The sequence below is a fragment of the Phacochoerus africanus genome, chromosome X, assembly GCF_016906955.1.
Source record: "Phacochoerus africanus isolate WHEZ1 chromosome X, ROS_Pafr_v1, whole genome shotgun sequence".
Classification (NCBI taxonomy): domain Eukaryota; kingdom Metazoa; phylum Chordata; class Mammalia; order Artiodactyla; family Suidae; genus Phacochoerus; species Phacochoerus africanus.
The window spans coordinates 72374236-72393338 of record NC_062560.1 but is presented as its reverse complement, the minus strand read 5'-3'; the positions used below and the strand labels follow the sequence as shown (position 1 = coordinate 72393338).

At 39.2% G+C, this 19103-nt stretch overlaps 1 protein-coding gene across 1 annotated transcript in view; it reads right to left on the bottom strand.

Annotated features, from left to right (window-relative positions):
- Positions 1 to 528: 528 nt before the first annotated feature.
- Positions 529 to 19103, bottom strand: part of LOC125118866 (uncharacterized) — a 53528-nt gene continuing 34953 nt past the window's right edge. Inside the window, exons 5-7 of the mRNA XM_047765741.1 lie at positions 11220 to 11302; positions 10530 to 10665; positions 529 to 1104 (exon numbers count right to left, since the gene is read on the bottom strand). Of these exons, the coding sequence (XP_047621697.1) occupies positions 973 to 1104; positions 10530 to 10665; positions 11220 to 11302 (351 nt within the window). The 3' untranslated portion in view covers positions 529 to 972. The remainder of the gene's footprint in view (positions 1105 to 10529; positions 10666 to 11219; positions 11303 to 19103) is intronic.

The following is a 19103-nucleotide window of genomic DNA, read 5'->3' as shown; positions in this document are numbered from 1 at the left end:
TTTTTTGCACTCCTCTGCTTTTCGCTTTCCCTCTATCTCAAAAACTCTCTCCTAACCTCAGTAAAGCTAACTGCCACTTACCTTTTATGACCTCTTAGGTATCACCTTCTTGTATGGCCTTCCTTCACCATTATCATCACACTTCTCCCTAGGCTTGGTAAATTGTTCTTTGATCTCCCACTTTCTTGTATACATTTTTATCATTGTACTGATCACATTAAATAATAATAAGTGTTCTTTGTCTCTGTCTCTTCTACCAGTCTGAGTCCAGGGACTACCTCAGATTCATCTTTGTACCTTTGTAACTAACCACTGATTGGCACATAACTGGTGTGAAATTAAGTGCCTTTTAAAAAAAGGAGGGAAGAAGGGAGAGAAGTAGCAATAAGGGAAGAACGAAAAGAAGTGAAGGAGAAACCTAAATCTTGGGATCATTCCACTACACCACCCACTTACAGAAATCATCTAGCAATTCTTAGTTTATTTTAAGGAATTAATTCATAATCAAATCACACATTTCAAATAAAATTCATTATTTATATGCTGATGCTTTAGTGCAATTCCATAGATTTATCCAGTAACTAAAAACTATTTAATATTCCCTATTACCAATTTTCAGCCAACCTTCTCTGCATATCATTGAGTACATTATAAAGATACATGTCATAAATCAATCAACGAGTGTTATGCTGAATTTTGGAGATAACACGTATTTGCCATCCCTGCTGAGTTAATGAAGTTGGATGTTGGAAATGAAAGTTTTGCGTTGCAGTCCTAGAGAGAGACTGGGGAAAATAAAAGTTAAAAATATAAAGATATAAGAATTGATGGCATTAATATGGAAAGAAAGGTAAAATATAATTTATAGCATAGGTAAATCATACCCATAGTTTTCTAAAAATATTCCAAATATGCTTTTAAAATGATTAGGTGATTATATATATATATATAAATTTTTCTTTTGCAGAAAACTTAATAGTTGGGTTTCATCTGCACACGTCCTATCCTATAAGGAATTTCTGGCTCTTCAGAACCTGGGTATCCAGTTTGTTGTCTCTCTCTTTGAATGTAGCTTGACTTTGGAATGCCTGGTGTGGACATATTCTGCAAGGAAGTTAAAAATACCAAACATAATTAAATGATATTTAATAAAACTTCTATTCTTGTTTAGGTAGACTTATATATTAGAAAAGTAGGCATGTAATATCTAATCATTTTAGAAATTTGTTTAATCACCATTATAAACTTTAGTTATTTAAAACAACACACAGAAAAATTTTTTAGCAAATGACTTGTTTGTTGGCTACTTTTAAATAACCATTAAATTCTGTACTTGTACTATGGTTTGCTAGACAAGGGTAAATATTGTGCAATCCAGAATCTCTGTACTAAAGTAGGAAATTGACATTATAGGAGCATATTATATAAGAAAAATAATGCCCCTTTTTTCTGAAATTATAGTACCAAAGTCCACACTCTAATCTTGCATTGATGAATGTTAATACAATATAATTGCGAAATTTAATTTGTTGCTTTTGTGCAGTACCTCACTTTTCTTTTGTTGTATGATCATATGCACAAATATTAAAGTACATCACTAGTTTTTTTAATACCAAATGTTATTATAAAAACACTGATTATGTCATATTACCCCACGCTTTTATCACTGATATAGAATTGTTTTATGATAGGGGTTCATGCTAAAACTTCATTTTCTTAGCATAACATGTTACTTTTTGACAATTAAAAATCTCTATTCACAGATGCACTTTTATATTGCAGAGACCCTGAGGAAACATGTTCATGAGCATTTAAAAATATCATTTTAAAACAGATCTGAGGAATTCTTTTGTGGCTCAGTTGGTTAAGGATCTGGTGTTGTCACTACAGTGGTTTAGGTTTGATCCCTGGCCCAGGAACTTCCACGTGCCACAGATGTGGCTAAGAAAAAAGAAAGGAAACAAAAAAATCAGAAAGTCAGATCTAAGAAAGGAATGAATACTGTGGGCTTTTATTTTGAGAATTCTCTATTTTTATTGGGAAGCATTGCATTGATCACCTTCCCAATTCATAAGAGAATGGTTCAAAGATGAACACAAACATGTGTGCATGCATATACACACACACACACACACACGTTGACCACCAATCTGTGGCAGGCACTGTATTTGGCACTCAGAATACAATAATGAATAAGTGATGGTTCCTGATCTGGATGAATTAAAAAATCAAGTGGAAGGAGTTCTCTTGTGGCACAGCAGGTTAAAGTTCCAGTGTTGTCACTGCAGTGGCTTGGGTCACTGCTGTGGCAAGGGTTTGATTCCTGGCCCAGGAATTTCCACTTGCCACAGGCAAGGCCAAAAAAAAAAAAAAATCAAGTGGAAGAGACAGACCAATATACAGGTAGACAAATAATTATAACATGATACTTTAATCTAAGAATGTAGGCAATAGTAGTGCTGCTGGGAGGGCAGAGGATAGAACACTACCTCAGCTTAAAGATTTGGGAAAGGCTTCATGAAGAATGTGATATTCAGAGTTCATATTAGGATGGCTAGGAGTTTTCCAGGCATGGAAGCATAAATTCTTGGGAAATACATACTTGGGAAAAAAATACATTTAGTATGGCTGGATCATAATGTGCAAGCCTAAGATCAACAAAAGATGAAGCTAGAGAGCTGGAAACATGAGGGGGGTGGGCTAAAATCCTTCATATTATGCTTACTTGAGGAGTTTTTACCTTTCCCTATTGGTAATAAGAATCAAGTGTAATCTTTTAAGCTAGATCACAGTAAGATCATATTGGTTTTAGGATGGTAACTTTGGCAGCAGTGTGCCAGTAAAGGCTGAAATAAACAGGTAGCAGAGGAATTAGTTGGCATTGATTTGGAAGGGACATGCTGAAGACCTGAAATGAGTCAGCAGAGGGAATGAATTTTCCCAGAACTGAAGGAGTACATGGAATGTGGGATGGGATGTTCAGTTTTAAAACCAAGACTGTCCCTAGCAAATTGTGCTGAGTTGGTCACCCTAGATTTAGCGAAAAGAACAACATGTGACTTCACGCTTTAGATTTAGAGAGAGCAGTAAAGGAGAGAAAAGAGCCTCCTAGTGTTCCCAAACTTTGGTCTTAGATGTTGGGTAGATGGCACCATTCACTGTAACACAGAATGTAGGAGAAAGTGTAGAGTGAAGAGATAATGACTTAGATCTTTAAGGGGACTGCTAGAAACACAAATGTACAAATATCCTGTAGGCTGTTAGAGTCACTGGTCTAGATCTAGAGAGACTTCTATGAGTTGAAATGCGCCAACAAGATGGAACCCTGAAAAACAGCACCATTAAGTTGGGACAAGTTGGAACTGTTTCAGGAGAGGTTTGGGCAATAATAATCAGAGAAATATGCAGACAGCCAGGATAATGGTACCCTGGCAGTCAAAAGTAAGAGTTCGGGAAGCAGTGAATATGAAATGCCAAACAGAGTTGTCAGGTAAGATGGTCTTAAAATAGGCCTTTAGGTTTGACAACTAGGGGCTTGCAGGTATATTCAGTGAGAGAAGCTCTAATAAGATGGTTTAATAAAATGCTGAGCTTGGTCCCATGTGTCCTTTGAATCACAGTGCAATGAAATATTTCTTGAGAAAAGGATAAATTCAAGTTGTTTAACTCAGCCTAAAATTTCCCTAGGTTTTATATAAGAAGCTCTTGGCATATTCTTTTCTTATGATGCACTTTTCTTTGGTGCACTATCTTCTAGCCTTATCAATAAAGTATCAATTTCACTTCAACTTTTTCTCTTGCATTGCCTCCTCCATTTCCAATCCTGCCCCTACTTATAAATTGCTATTTTTTTTTGTCTTTTTATGGCCACACCTACAGCATATGAAAGTTCACAGGCTAGGGGTTGAATTAGAGCTGCAGCTGCTAGCCTACACTACAGCCACAGCAACACCAGATCCGAGCCACGTCTGCGACCTATGCTGCAGCTCACAGCAATGCTGGATCCTTAACCCATTGACTGATGCCAGGGATCAAACCCGCATCCTCATGGGTACTAGTTGGGTTCTTAACTCACTGAGCCACAGTGGGAACTCCAGAAATTGCTACTACTTTTTGACTGAGGTAGCCATGAAAAGGACCTATAGCCCACTTCTTCCCTTTTAAGTCTTTTGTCCACCTCTTGTATATTATTGGTTTTCTTTTAGTGACTGTAATTAAGGATAAAACTGATACATATGCACACTGCACTGAAAGTGATTGCGCCACCCTTGTTATTTTCTCTCACTACCCCCGAGTTATTTCCTCATAGCACTTATCATCTCAATTTGTAATTCTATATGTGTTTATTTGCTTAATATATTTCCCCCCACTATATTATAGCTCCATGGAGCAGGAACTTTTCTCTCATCATTCTTTAACTACTACAACTGTGCTTGGCACATAATAGGCAACCAATTAATTGGTTGAATGAATGAAAAATATGTTAATTAACTTTGCTCAGTTTTATAAGAATAATCTATTTTTCCCTATAACTTTTAAGGGTCACTACATATTTTTTTCCTGTTCAACTTGCCTATAACCCTATACCTCTGTAACCTTTAAGGGCCACTGTATATTTTTTTCCTGTTCAACTTACCTTCCAGTAGAAAGCTGCTTTAGTACCATTTTAGTTCCGTTTAAGTGGTAACCTGCTATTTATCTGAACACACCCTGAAGAATGATCTCCAATGAGTAATGTCCTGTCTAACCCCCTACGTTTGAGTGTGAGCAGAACCTGTGACTTGCTTTTAGCCAATAGAATATGGAGAAAATAATAGGGAGTATCAATGGGATAGTTATTCCCTTAAATGAGTTTTGTTATGTAAGACTCCATCTTAGCAGAATGGAGCTGGAGCTTCTTCTGCTGGCCTTGAAGAAAGCTGTGATGTTGTGAGAGAGTCTGTCATGGGCCAAGTGGCAACTGTAGGTGGCCTCTAGGGCCTGGCAGTGACCCCTTAGTTGACAGCCAGGAGGGAAAAATATGGAGCAGGGTTGTCGGAATCACCAAGATCTACACCTGCAAGCAACTTGATTCAGCTAACAGTCCTGTGAATTTGAAAGAGGATCCAAACTCCAGATGAGAATGCAGCCTGCCTGACGCCTTAATTGCAGCTTTGTGTGACCCTGAGCAGACCCAGATAAGACATATCCAGACTCCTGACTCACCTAAATTGTGGCATAATAAATGTAATTGTTTTAAACTGCTAAGTTTGTGGTAATTTGTTATGCAGCAACAGAGAACTAACACACAGATCAAAACTGATGATGAAGCCACCTGAATTCAAACCCTGACAGTTTTCTCACTATATTCTCAATGTTAGTCCTTCTTATTTTACTATATAGATTATATTTTCTCTTCTTGTATTTCCACATATATTGACCCACAATGAGTTCAGTACCAGTCTCTATTTCTTTCTCTTTCTGATTTAATATGTCCCTTAAAAATTCCCAGTTTCTTCCCAGTTCTATCCATTTATCTAGTATGTGAAAAATCAGTTTTTATTCCATCACACATCCAGCATTTTGTCTTTATATTGTGCAATTAACATCTTTAAAGCTCCGCATTTGCATTTCCTTACTTTACTTCTGTGAGGTCACTCATCAATTCAGTGGGCTTTTTCTCAATTTTAATGAGAAATAATATACATCACTGTGTAAGGTGAAAGGGTACAGCATGATGGTTTGATTTATATATATTGTGAAATGATTACAACAGGTTTAGTTAACATCCATCATATCATAGTTACAATAAGAAGAAAAAATTTTTTTCTCCTTGTGATGAGAATTCTTAGGATCTACTCTCTTAACAACTTTCCTATATATCACACAGCAGTGCTAACTATAGTTATCATGGTGTACACTATATCCATAGTACTTATTTATTTTATGACTGGAAGTTTGTTCCTCCTCCCCTAACCTCCACCTCTGGTAACCACAAATCTGATTTATTTTTCCATGAATTTTGTGGAGGTTTTTTTTTGGTTTGTTTGTTTTACATTCCACTTCAAGGACCATCTATGTTATCACAAATGGTAGAATTCCCTCATTTTTTAATCTTGCTGAATAATATTCCATTGTGTGTGTGTGTGTGTGTGTATGTGTACCACAACTTCATCAATTCATCCATTGATGGACATTTAGTTGGTTTTCCGAGTCTTGGTCATTGTAAATGATGCGGCTATGAGCATGAGGGTGCAGACATCTTTTTGAAATAATGTTTTACTTTCCTTTGGATGTATTTTCAGAAGTGAAATCGCTAGATCATATGGTTGTTATGTTTTGTTGTTGTTGTTGTTTTAGGGCTGCAACTGCGAAATGAAAGGTCCCAGGCTAGGGGTTGAATAGGAGCTGCAGCTGCCAGCCTATACCACAGCCACAGCAATGCAGGATCTGAGTCATGTCTGCCACTTACACAACAGCTCATGGCAACACCAGATCCTTAACCCACTTAGCAAGGCCAGGGATTGAACTTCACCCATGAGGATACCCATGAACTGCATCCATGAGGATACTAGTTGGGTTGGTAATCTGCCGAGCCACATTGGGAACGCCCAGTGGTGCTATTTTTAACTTTTTTTTTTCTTTTTAGGGCCACACCTGTGGCATATGGAAGTTCCCAGGTCGAATCAGAGATGCAGCTGCCAGCTTATGCCACAGCCACAGCAATGTGGGATCTGAGCCACATCTGTGACTTACACCACAGTTTGCGGCAATACCAGATCCTTAACCCACTGAGCAAGGCCAGGGATCAAACCCACATCCTCACAAACACTATGTCGGGTTCTTAATCTGCTGAGCCAAAATGGTAGCTCCATGTTTTTAACTTTTTAAAAAACCTCCAAACTGTTTTCTATGTAGGCTCTACCAATTTACAATCCCACCAATGGTGCACAAGGGTTCCCTTTTCTCTACATCCACACCAGCATTTGTTATAGCTTGTCTTTTTTTTTTTTTTTTTTTTTTTTAGCTGCACCCACGGTATGTGGAAGTTCCCAGGCCAGAGGTCGAACCTGAGCCACAGCAGTGACAATGCCCGAACCTTAACTGCTGGGCTACCAATGAACTCCTTGCTTGTCTTTCTAATGATGGCCATTCTAATAAGCGTGAGGTGATATCTCATTGTGGTTTTAATTTGCATTTCCCTAATGAATAATGATGTTGAGCATCTTTTCCTGTAAGTGTTGGCCATTTGTATATCTTCTTTGGAAAAATATTTATTCAGGTCCTTTGCCCATTTTTATAGGATTATTACTATTTTGCTGTTGAGTTGTATGAATTCTTTATATATTTTGAATATTAACCCCTTATCAGATATATTTTTCCTATTCTGTAGGTTGTCTTTTTATTTTGTTGGTGGTTTCTTTTGCCTTACAGAAACTTTTTAGTTTGATGTTATCCCACTTGTTTATTTTTTTATTGTTTGGCTTATGCTTTAGGTGTGAGTTTCCAAAAATATTTACCAAGACTCATGTCAAGAAGCTTTGTTCCTTACACCTGAAAGTTATATAATAAAAAAAAAATCTATTTTGAAAATAGATTTTCCTATGCTTTCTTCTATAAGTTTCATGGTTTCAGGTCTTACACGTAAGTCTCTGGCCCTTTTTTAGTTAATTTTTGTGAGTGGTGTAAGAGAGGGGTCAAATTTCATTCTATTACATGTGAATATACATTTTCCAATCACCATTTATTGAAGAGACTGTCTTTTCTCCATTGAGCATTTTTGGATCTTGTCAAATATTAGTTGACAGTATATGCTTATGGTTTGTTTCTGGGGATTTGATTCTGTTCCATTGGTCTATATGTCTGTTTTTATGTCAGTATCAGTGTTTTCATTACTATAACTTTTTCTTTCTTTTTTCTTTTTTTGCCTTTTAGGGCCACACCTGTGGCATATGGAAGTTTCCAGGCTAGGGGTCAAATCAGAGCTGTAGCCACTAGCCACAACCACGGCCACAGCTAGGCGGGATCTGAGCCACATCTGTGACCTACACCACAGCTCATGGCAACTCTGGGTCTCTAACCAACTGAGCAAGGCCAGGGATTGAACTCACATCCTCATGGATCTGAGTCGGATTCTTTAACCCCTGAGCCATGAAGGGAACTCCCAAGTTTCTAGTATAAATTGAAATCAGGAAGTGTGATGTCTCCTGCTTTATTCTCCTTTCTCAGGATTTCAACTATTCAGGGTCTTTTAGTAGTAGTTCCATACAGATTTAGGAGTGTCATATGTATTTCTGTAAAAAAAAAAGTGCCATTGGACTCTTGATAGGGATTGCACCGAATCTATATATATGGCTTTTAATGGTATGGATATTTTAATAATCTTAATTCTCTCAATCCATGAACATGGGATAACTTTCCATTTATTTGAGTTTTCTTTAATTTTTTTTATCAGTGTCTTACGGTTTTTAGAGTAGAGATCTTTCATGTCCTTGATTAAATTTATTCCTAAGTAGTTTACTATTTTTGATGCTACCGCAAATGGGATCAGCTTATTTATTTCTTTTTAAAAATATTTGCTATCAGTGTATAGAAGCACTACTGACTTTTGTATGTTAATTTTGTAGCTAGCAACTTTACTGAACTGGTTGATTTGTTCTAACATTTTTTTTGTTGATCATTTGGGGTTTTCTAAGTATAAAATTATGTCATCTGCAAAAAGAGGCAATTTTACTTCTTCCTTTCTAATTCAGATGCCTCTTCATTTTTCTACTTAAGGCCTCTTATTTCTTTTTCCTTCTGGATTGGTCTGGATTGGTCAGTACTATGTTGAACAGGAGTGGTGAGAGTGGGCCCTTGTCTTGTTCCTGATAGATGTGTCTCATCCACACCAAATTTGTCAAGTGTTTTTTTAAATCACGAATGGATGTTGAATTTTGTCAAATGTTTTATATGCTTCTATTGGGATGATTTTATGATTCTTTTATTCTATTGATGTCATATATCACAATGATTTATTTATATATATTGAAACATCCTTGCATCCTAGGGATAAATCTCAGTTGATCATGGTGACTAATCCTTTAATATGCTGCTGAATTTAATTTGCTAGTATTTTATTGAGAATTTTTGCATCTATATTCATCAGGGATATCGGCCTTGTTTCCCTACCCAAGTGAGGCTGTTATAGATGGTGCTGTAGTTTCCCGGATTCTCTGGTCAGGCTTACTAGATGGTTGGGACTGGGTACTATAATCAGTAGCAGATGGGGCTATGAATTAGCTTCCCTCCCTGGCAGGGCAGCAAGGACTTGTATGGCTTGTTGTTTGGGAAGTCAAACCAGGCAATAGTGTGCACTGAATTCCCTGGTCAGGTGAGACCACCAGTTTTTCTCTTCAAATGCAGAAAGACATAAGTTCTGCTCTCTGTTCAAATGCAAATCTAAGCAGGGCTGTTGGATGGGCTATGTAACTTCCCCTGTGCTCTGGTTAGGTTCCCTGGTCATACAGGCTCGAGATTACATTCAGCAACGAGTGGGGCTATGAATTAGTTTCCCTACCTGTGTGCACTGAGAGAAACAACCCTAAAGCCAGTAAAGCTCTATGTTATTCTAACTCAAGCTAACCTGTAACCCAAACTAGAGATCACCAGTTAGCTAGTATTCAGCATTATCTTGAGCAATGTATTATTTAAGGTATTATTTAAGTCCACTGAAATACAAAATAGCAGTTACCTTGTTAAATTATGATAATTTAATGATTATCATAAGACCAGTCCAACCTCTGAGTTAGTCTCGTGGCATTTAACCAGTCTTCCTTTGATCTCAAATTTCCTTTCTTAAGTTATATATGTATTTATATAGAGAACACACATAGGTGTGGCTTCATGGCTCAGTAGGTTAAGGATCCAGTGTTTTCATGGCTGTGGCTCTGGTTACAGCTGTGGTGCAGGTTTGATCTCTGGCTTAGGAACCACATGCTGCGGGTGTGGCCAAACAAAACAAAATAAAGCAAAATACACAAACACACACACAGCACTATTTTTTTTTTTTTACTTTTTTATGGCTGCACCTACAGCATATGGAGGTTCCCAGGCTAGGGGACTGATCAGAGCTGCAGCTGTTGGCCTATGCCACAGCCACAGCAACACCAGATCCAAGCCATGTCTGTGACCTACACCACAGCTCATGGCAACACCAGATTCTTTAACCCACTGAGTGAGGCCAGGTATCAAACCCATATCCACATGGATACTAGTCCATGCTAGTCCAGGTTTGTAACCTGCTGAGCCACAATAAGAACTTCCATAGTACATTAATATATATGAAGTATTATATATACTATACCTTTGACTCAAATTTCCTAATCCCATTTTACAAAGTGAAATAGTAGTGTTAGTGAGTGTTAATGACCTAAACTTTTCATGTCTTTATCTCAACTGATTCTGTCTAATCATTTTGCTCTAGCAAAGTTTTAATATTCATTATATTACCTTTACTTGAATTATAGTGATGATAACTATGTATAGAAATTGAAATGCATGATACATACGAAAAGTGGCTTCATGTGCAGGGTCAAAGAATACTTGTCTCCATAACTTCCTTCAGGTTTAGCTGTTCCCAGAGAGCCATCCCAGTTATCAGATGGATAGATATAAGCACTGTCTTCTTTGGGTTCATGAGTCATGCTATTTTAAATGAAAAAATAAACATGAAATATTTTAGAGGATATTTTTAAAATATCAAACACTCACACTATATTCTCTAGGAAGAAAATAAGTGAAATCATCCAGAAAACACATTAGATCAATGCAGCAGATATACTAAAATAATGGCATATTCATAAAACAAAATCATTCTCTTTTTATTCTATTCCTCACTAAAACTAGGGTTTTTGTTAGGGAATATTTTCTATGTTCTAAGAATGTCTGAGAAATTACTATGATACTTAGATAAATGAGGGAAATACAATTTTAAAATTCTTACAGGTTAATTTAGATCAGTGCTTTTTCCTTAGGTGATGCGTTAAATAGTTATCTTTTATTCTGACATAAACACAACTATGTATATATTCATAATTAGAAACATTACTATCTCTGACTATGCCCCTACCTCTCTGAAACCCCACTTCCTACTGAAAAATAAATACATAAAACCTTCTACTAAAATTCTTTCCAAATGAGATCCTGCTTTCTTTTTCAGTATTTACAAGCTTTAATTTTCCTTTTAAGGGATTGCTTACTTGTAATATCTTCCAGAGGACTGCTGTGGTGGAGATACAGGACTTCTAGGAAGGACGCTGTGAAAGGATGGGCTCCAGGGATTCTGCACATAGATTTTTTTTAAGGGAGAGAGGGAAGGTTTAGCCATGATTTTAAGGACATTGAAATACAATGGCCCACATTGATACCACATGCTAAATATGTAAATGTCAAGCTATCCCAGGTCTATTCCTAAAAAAGACAAATAAACAAAGGTATTACTCAAAGGAAAATGTTTATGAATTATAGTAGTAGCTTAACCAGTCTTTCTCTATTTCTATCACCTATTTTTATTCCTCTCTCCCTCTCTCTCTCTCTGATGTAGACTGGCTTACTGAAGGGGAAATGCAAATGGAATATTCATTTCAGTGGCTATTCTAAGCAGTAAGTCTACCTTCCAGCAAAAAGAATTAAATATAAATATTAATTTTCCCATTGTCATAATGTGAAAAACACATATCTCCAGAGAAAACAGAGTTGACAAAAAGTAACTTAAGGAGAGAGGACAAGATGGCGGAGGAGTAGGGGGACACGCTCGCCCTCTCCCACAAACACAACAAAAAAAAAGCACATCTACAGAATAAATGACTCGCACAGAACAGCAACCAATCGCTGTCAGAGGAACCTAAACTCCAATAACGGCAAGAAGTTCGTGACATTACTGGGCCGAACGGGAGAAGAGAGGAGAGTGAGAGAAGGTGAATCCGAGCAGGACGGGCGCTCCCGAAAGGGAACTGCGGAGGAGAAAGGGATCCCAAACCCTGGAAAGTCACCTACATGGGGGAAAGATCAAACAAACGGGAGGAACCTCCAGATGCAGAGAAGAGTGTAGCAGTAAGTTGGAGTACGGAAAAGCCGATCAAGAACCGAACGGACCATCTGAACTATGGGCTCAGTCAACAAAAATTGAGATGCCTGGATGGGGGCTGGGCACCGAGACCTAGGCTCCAGAGGTTAGTCCCCGGGCTGGGGGGGCGGGGCAAGCGGAAACTGCTTGGGAGGTCTAGAAACCATTTGACGGGGCAGAGACTGCCTGGGAGACTAGAAAACAAAGCTGTCACAGAGGAAGGGAGCAATACTCTAGGGGCGGGGAAGTGGAAAGCCGCATCAGAGGGAACCTGGGAGAAGAGCCTGGTCTGTGCCCGTGCTGGGGAGGGGAGAGAAGAAGGGGTGGGTCCCCATAGAATACCCCCACATGCCACAGCAAGCTTACAGGCCCGCTAGCTAGCTGAAAGCTGTGCTTCCCAGTGCATCCCCTCCCACCACCCCCAACACCCCCTACTCTCTCGCCGAACCTGGGGCTGCCTGCCATCCAGGAGGGCTGGCCTCAACAATTGCCTGAAGCCTACCACCGCAGGGGCTGTCCCTGCACAGGCCTGATTGCCCTTTGGAGGGGCTACACCTCGGCAGAGCAGCACCAAACACCACCAGCCCCTGAGAAAAGGCCTGCAGCCCAGAAAAGCTAGAACAAGCCTAGCCAAGCAGTGAATAGATCTGCCTAATTCTCGGACGGTTTTTCTGAGTCACGCTGCCCCGGGGAGGAGCATCTTGGATTTCCACTGGCCCTGCTACCCGCCCAAGCCCCCAGGGGGTGCCCTAGTGGATCAGCTGCATAGGACTGCCAGCTCCAGGCAGGACCCCCTGCAGCCCAGAAAAGCTGCAAAAAGCTTGGCCGAGTCGGGAAAAGATCTCAGACAGTCTTTCTGAGTCAGGCTGCCCTGGGGAGGAGCCTCTTGGATTTCCAGGGGCCCTGCTACCCGCCCAAGCCCCCAGGGGGTGGCGAGACCTACTGGATCAGCTGCATAGGACTGCCAGCTCCAGGCAGGACCCCTTGCAGCCTAGAAAAGCTGCAACAAGATTGGCCGAGTCGGGAAAAGTTCTCAGATGGTCTTTCTGAGTCAGGCTGCCCTGGGGAGGAGCCTCTTGGTTTTCCAGCGGCCCTGCTACCCGCCCAAGCCCCCAGGGGGTGCCCCACTCCCGCGGAATACCTGCTCAGCACCACCAGCCCCCTGGAAGAGGCCCTGAAGTCCAGAAAATCTGCAACAAGCTTGGCCAGACTGTGAAAAGATCCACCTACATTCTCAAGCCGTCCTTCTGAGTTGGGCTGCCCTAGAGAAGAGCCTTTTAGGTTCTCAGTGACCCAGATAGCTGCTCCAGCCCCGAGGGGGTGCTGCACTCCTAAGGAACAGCTGCCCAACACCGCCAACCCCCTGCAAGAACCCCACAGCCTAAAAACACCAGAGCAAGCTCTGCATGACCAAGTGAAATCTGCTACCATCGTGGTGTGGACCTCCCAGTCCTGTCTGCCCTCAGGAAGCCCTCCTTTGCTTCAAAGAAACACTGTTAGCCCCATCAACACTCCAGAAAAGCCACACTGCCTCAAAAAAGACTGACCAACAATGCCAGCCGTCAGGAAACATTCCACGGCAGTGACAAGGCAAACACTGCCCGATAACGGAGAGTACAACTCCCTCAGGAGAAAGAAAACAACAAGCAAGATGAAGAAGCTGAGAAACCACCCCCAGTCAAACCAACAGGAGAACTCACCTAAAACAGTCAACAATGAAACAGATCTCTGCAGTCTGACAGACCTGGAGTTCAAAAGAGAAATAGTGAAAATACTGAAGGAATGAAGAGAAGATATGAACAGTAATGCAGATACCCTCAGAAAGGAACTAGAAAATATAAGGAGGAGCCAAGAAAAACTAGAACATTCATTTGCAGAGATGCAAACTGAACTAAGGGCAGTAAAAACCAGAATGAATAATGCAGAAGAACGAATCAGTGGTATGGAAGATAGAATAATGGAAATCACTCAATCCAGTCAACAGACAGAAAACCGAATCAAAAAACTGGAAAGCAATATGAGAGACCTATGGGATAATATAAAGCGGGCCAATCTACGCATAATAGGAATTCCAGAAGGAGTAGAAAAAGATAAGGGGATGGAAAATATATTTGAAGAAATTATTGCTGGAAACTTCCCAAATATAAAGGATACTGGGTTCAAGATACAAGAAGCACAGAGGGCCCCCAAAAAACTGAACCCAAACAGACCCACAGCAAGACATATCATAATAAAAATGGCAAAAGTTACTGATAAAGAGAGGATCCTAAAGGCAGCAAGAGAAAAACAGAATGTTCCCTACAAGGGAACCCCCATAAGAATATCAGCTGATTTCCCTACAGAAACACTACAGGCCATGAGGGAAGGGCAAGAGATATTTAAAGTGCTAAAAGGAAAAAATATGCAACCTAGAATACTCTATCCAGCAAGAATATCATTTAAAATAGAAGGGGAAATAAAAATTTTTTCCAACAAACAAAAACTTAAAGAATACAGCAACACAAAACCCAGGCTAAAAGAAATACTGAAAGGGCTTCTCTAAACCAAAAAGAAAGGAAGGAAGGGAAGAAAAAAGAAAAGAAAAAAAAAAGAAGAAGAGGAAGAACTAGGACTGAGGAAACCGCAATCAGAGAGCAGTCACTCAAATAAGTCAGCATACAGATTTAATCATGAACATGCCTCAAACAAAACAAAATTAAAAAGAAAACAATAAAAAAGAGTCATCAAAACCATAAAATGTGGGCAAGGGATATTAGGAATTAAATAACACTTTCTGTTTGTTTGTTTGTATGTTTCTCTTCTTAATTTTAATATAGTTATGAAGTGTTTGAACTTACAGGATCATCAGGCTAAAACACATAATTATGGGAAGGGGTTAGCATACTTAAAAAACAGGGCTACCACAAGCCAAAAGCAAATATTGCATTTGCAAAAAATGAAGAAAAAAATACACTCAAGCAGATAATAACAGGAGACCATCCAACCAAAAAAAAAAAAAAAAGAAAGGAAGAAAGGAAGAATGGAGAATCATAGAATCAACTGGAAAATGAGGTTCAAATGGCAATAAATAATCATCTATCAATTATCACCTTAAATGTCAATGGACTGAACACCCCAATCAAAAGACACAGAGTGGCTGAGTGGATAAAAAGGCAAAAACCTTCAATATGCTGCCTACAAGAAACTCACCTTAGGACAAAAGATACATATAGATTGAAAGGGAAAGGGTGGGGAAAAATATTTCACGCCAGTAGACATGACAGAAAAGCAGGAGTCGCAATGCTCATATCAGACAAAATAGACTTTAAAACAAAAGACATAAAGAAAGACAAAGAAGGACACTACTTAATGATGAAGGGATCCATCCAAGGAGAGGATGTTACTATCGTCAACATATATGCCCCAAATATAGGAGCACCCAGATACATACAACAAATATCAACAGACATAAAGGGAGATATTGATGAGAATACAATCATAGTAGGAGACCTTAATACGCCCCTCACATCAATGGACAGATCCTCTAGACAGAAAACCAATAAAGCAACAGAGATCCTAAAGGAAACAATAGAAAAGTTAGACTTCATTGATATCTTCAGGACCCTACATCCAAAAAAAGCAGAATACACATTCTTCTCAAATGCTCATGGAACATTCTCAAGAATCGACCACATATTGGGACACAAAGCTAACCTCAATAAATTTAGGAGCATAGAAATTATCTCAAGTATCTTCTCTGACCACAATGCCATGAAATTAGAAACCAACCATGGGAAAAGGAAAGAGAAAAAACCTACTACATGGAGACTAAACAACATGCTACTCAAAAACCAATGGGTCAATGAGGAAATCAAGAAGGAAATTAAAAACTACCTTGAAACAAATGATAATGAAGACACAACCGCTCAAAATCTATGGGATGCTGCGAAAGCAGTGCTCAGAGGGAAATTTATAGCAACACAGGCCTTTCTCAAAAAAGAAGAAAGATCCCAAATGGACAACTTAACCCTCCACCTAAACAAACTAGAAAAAGAACAAAAAAGTCCTAAAGCCAGCAGAAGGAAGGAAATTATAAAGATCAAAGAAGAAATCAATAAAATAGAGACTCAAAAAACAATAGAGAAAATTAATAAAACCAAGAGCTGGTTCTTTGAAAAGGTCAACAAAATTGACAAACCCCTGGCCAGACTCACTAAGAAGAGGAGAGAAAGAAGCCAAATAACCAAAATTATAAATGAAAAAGGAGAAATCACAACGGATACAGCAGAAATACAAAAGACCATAAGAGAATACTATGAACAACTATATGGCAACAAGTTTGACAATCTGGAAGAAATGGACAATTTTCTAGAATCTTACAGCCTGCCAAAACGGAATCAAGAAGAAACAGACCAACTGAACAGACCGATCACCAGAAATGAAATTGAAGAGGTCATAAAATCAACCCCTACATATAAAAGTCCAGATGGCTTCACAGGTGAATTTTATCAAACATATAAAGAGGAATTGGTGCCAATGGAAGTCCAGATGGCTTCACAGGTGAATTCTATCAAACATATAAAGAGGAATTGGTGCCCATCCTCCTGAAACTCTTTCAAAAGGTTGAAGAAGAAGGAATACTCCCAAAGACATTCTATGATGCCAGCATCACCCTCATTCCAAAACCAGACAGAGATACCACCACAAAAGAAAACTGTCGCCCAATATCATTGATGAATATAGATGCAAAAATTCTCAACAAAATCTTAGCCAACCGAATCCAACAACATACCAAAAAAATTATACACCATGACCAGGTAGGGTTCATCCCAGGTTCACAAGGATGGTTCAACATACGCAAATCAATCAACATCATACACCACATTAACAAAAGAAAAGTCAAAAATCATATGATCATCTCAATAGACGCAGAAAAAGCATTTGACAAAGTCCAACATCCATTCATGATCAAGACCCTCGCCAAAGTGGGTATAGAGGGAACATTCCTGAATATAATCAAAGCCACTTATGATAAACCCACAGCAAATATAATACTCAATGGGGAAAAACTGAAAGCCTTCTCACTCAAATCTGGGGCAAGACAGGGATGCCCACGCTCACCACTGCTCTTCAACATAGTGTTGGAAGTCCTAGCCACAACAATCAGACAAAAGAAATAAAAGGCAACCAAATAGGAAGAGAAGAGATCAGACTGTCACTGTATGCAGATGACATGATACTATACATAGAAAACCCAAAGGACTCAACCCCAAAACTACTTGAACTGATTCATCAATTCAGCAAAGTAGCAGGATATAAGATTAACATTCAGAAGTCAGTTGCATTTCTGTATACCAGCAATGAAACATTAGAAAAGGAATACAAAAATACGATACCTTTTAAAATTGCACCTCACAAAATCAAATACCTCGGAATACACCTGACCAAGGAGGTAAAGGACCTATATGCCGAGAACTATAAAACTTTCATCAAAGAAATCAAAGAAGATGTAAAGAAATGGAAAGATATTCCATGTTCCTGGATTGGGAAAATCAATATTGTAAAAATGGCCATCCTACCCAAAGCAATCTACAGATTCAATGCAATCCCTATCAAATTACCCATGACATTTTTCACAGCACTAGAACAAACAATCCAAACATTTATATGGAACCACAAAAGACCCAGAATCGCCAAAGCAATTCTGAGGAACAAAAACCAAGCAGGAGGCATAACTCTCCCAGACTTCAAGAAATACTACAAAGCCACAGTCATCAAAACAGTGTGGTACTGGTATCAAAACAGACAGACAGACCAGTGGAACAGAATAGAGAATCTGGAAATAAACCCTGACACCTAGGGTCAATTAATCTTCGACAAGGGAGGCAAGAACCTAAAATGGGAAAAAGAAAGTCTATTCAGCAAGCATTGCTGGGAAACCTGGACAGCTGCATGCAAAGCAATGAAACTAGAACACACCCTCACACCATGCACAAAAATAAACTCCAAATGGCTGAAAGACTTAAATATACGACAGGACACCATCAAACTCCTAGAAGAAAACATAGGCAAAACACTCTCTGACATCGACATCATGAATATTTTCTCAGGTCAGTCTCCCAAAGCAATCGAAATTAGAGCAAAAAGAAACCCATGGGACCTCATCAAACTGAAAAGCTTTTGCACAGCAAAGGAAACCAAAAAGAAAACAAAAAGACAACTTTCAGAATGGGAGAAAATAGTTTCAAATGATGCAACCGACAAGGGCTTAATCTCTAGAATATATAAACAACTTATACAACCCAACAGCAAAAAAGCCAATCAAGCAATGGAAAAATGGGCAAAAGACCTGAATAGACATTTCTCCAAGGAAGATATACAGATGGCCAGCAAACACATGAGAAAATTCTCAACATCGTTGATTATAAGAGAAATGCAAATCAAAACTACCATGAGATATCACCTCACACCAGTCAGAATGGCCATCATTAAGAAGTCCACAAATAACAAGTGCTGGAGGGGCTGTGGAGAAAAGGGAACCTTCCTGCACTGTTGGTGGGAATGTCAACTGGTACAGCCACTATGGAGAACAGTTTGGAGATACCTTAGAAATCTATCCATAGAACTTCCATATGACCCCGCAATCCCACTCTTGGGCATCTATCCGGACAAAACTCGACTTAAAAGAGACACGTGCACCCGCATGTTCATTGCAGCACTATTCACAATAGCCAAGACATGGAAACAACCCAAATGTTCATCGACAGATGATTGGATTCGGAAGAAGTGGTATATATACACAATGGAATACTACTCAGCCATAAAAACGAATGACATCATGCCATTTGCAGCAACATGGATGGAGCTAGAGACTCTCATCCTGAGTGAAATGAGCCAGAAAGACAAAGACAAATACCATATGATATCACTTATAACTGGAATCTAATATCCAGCACAAATGAACATCTCCACAGAAAAGAAAATCATGGACTTGGAGAAGAGACTTGTGGCTGCCTGATGGGAGGGGGAGGGAGTGGGA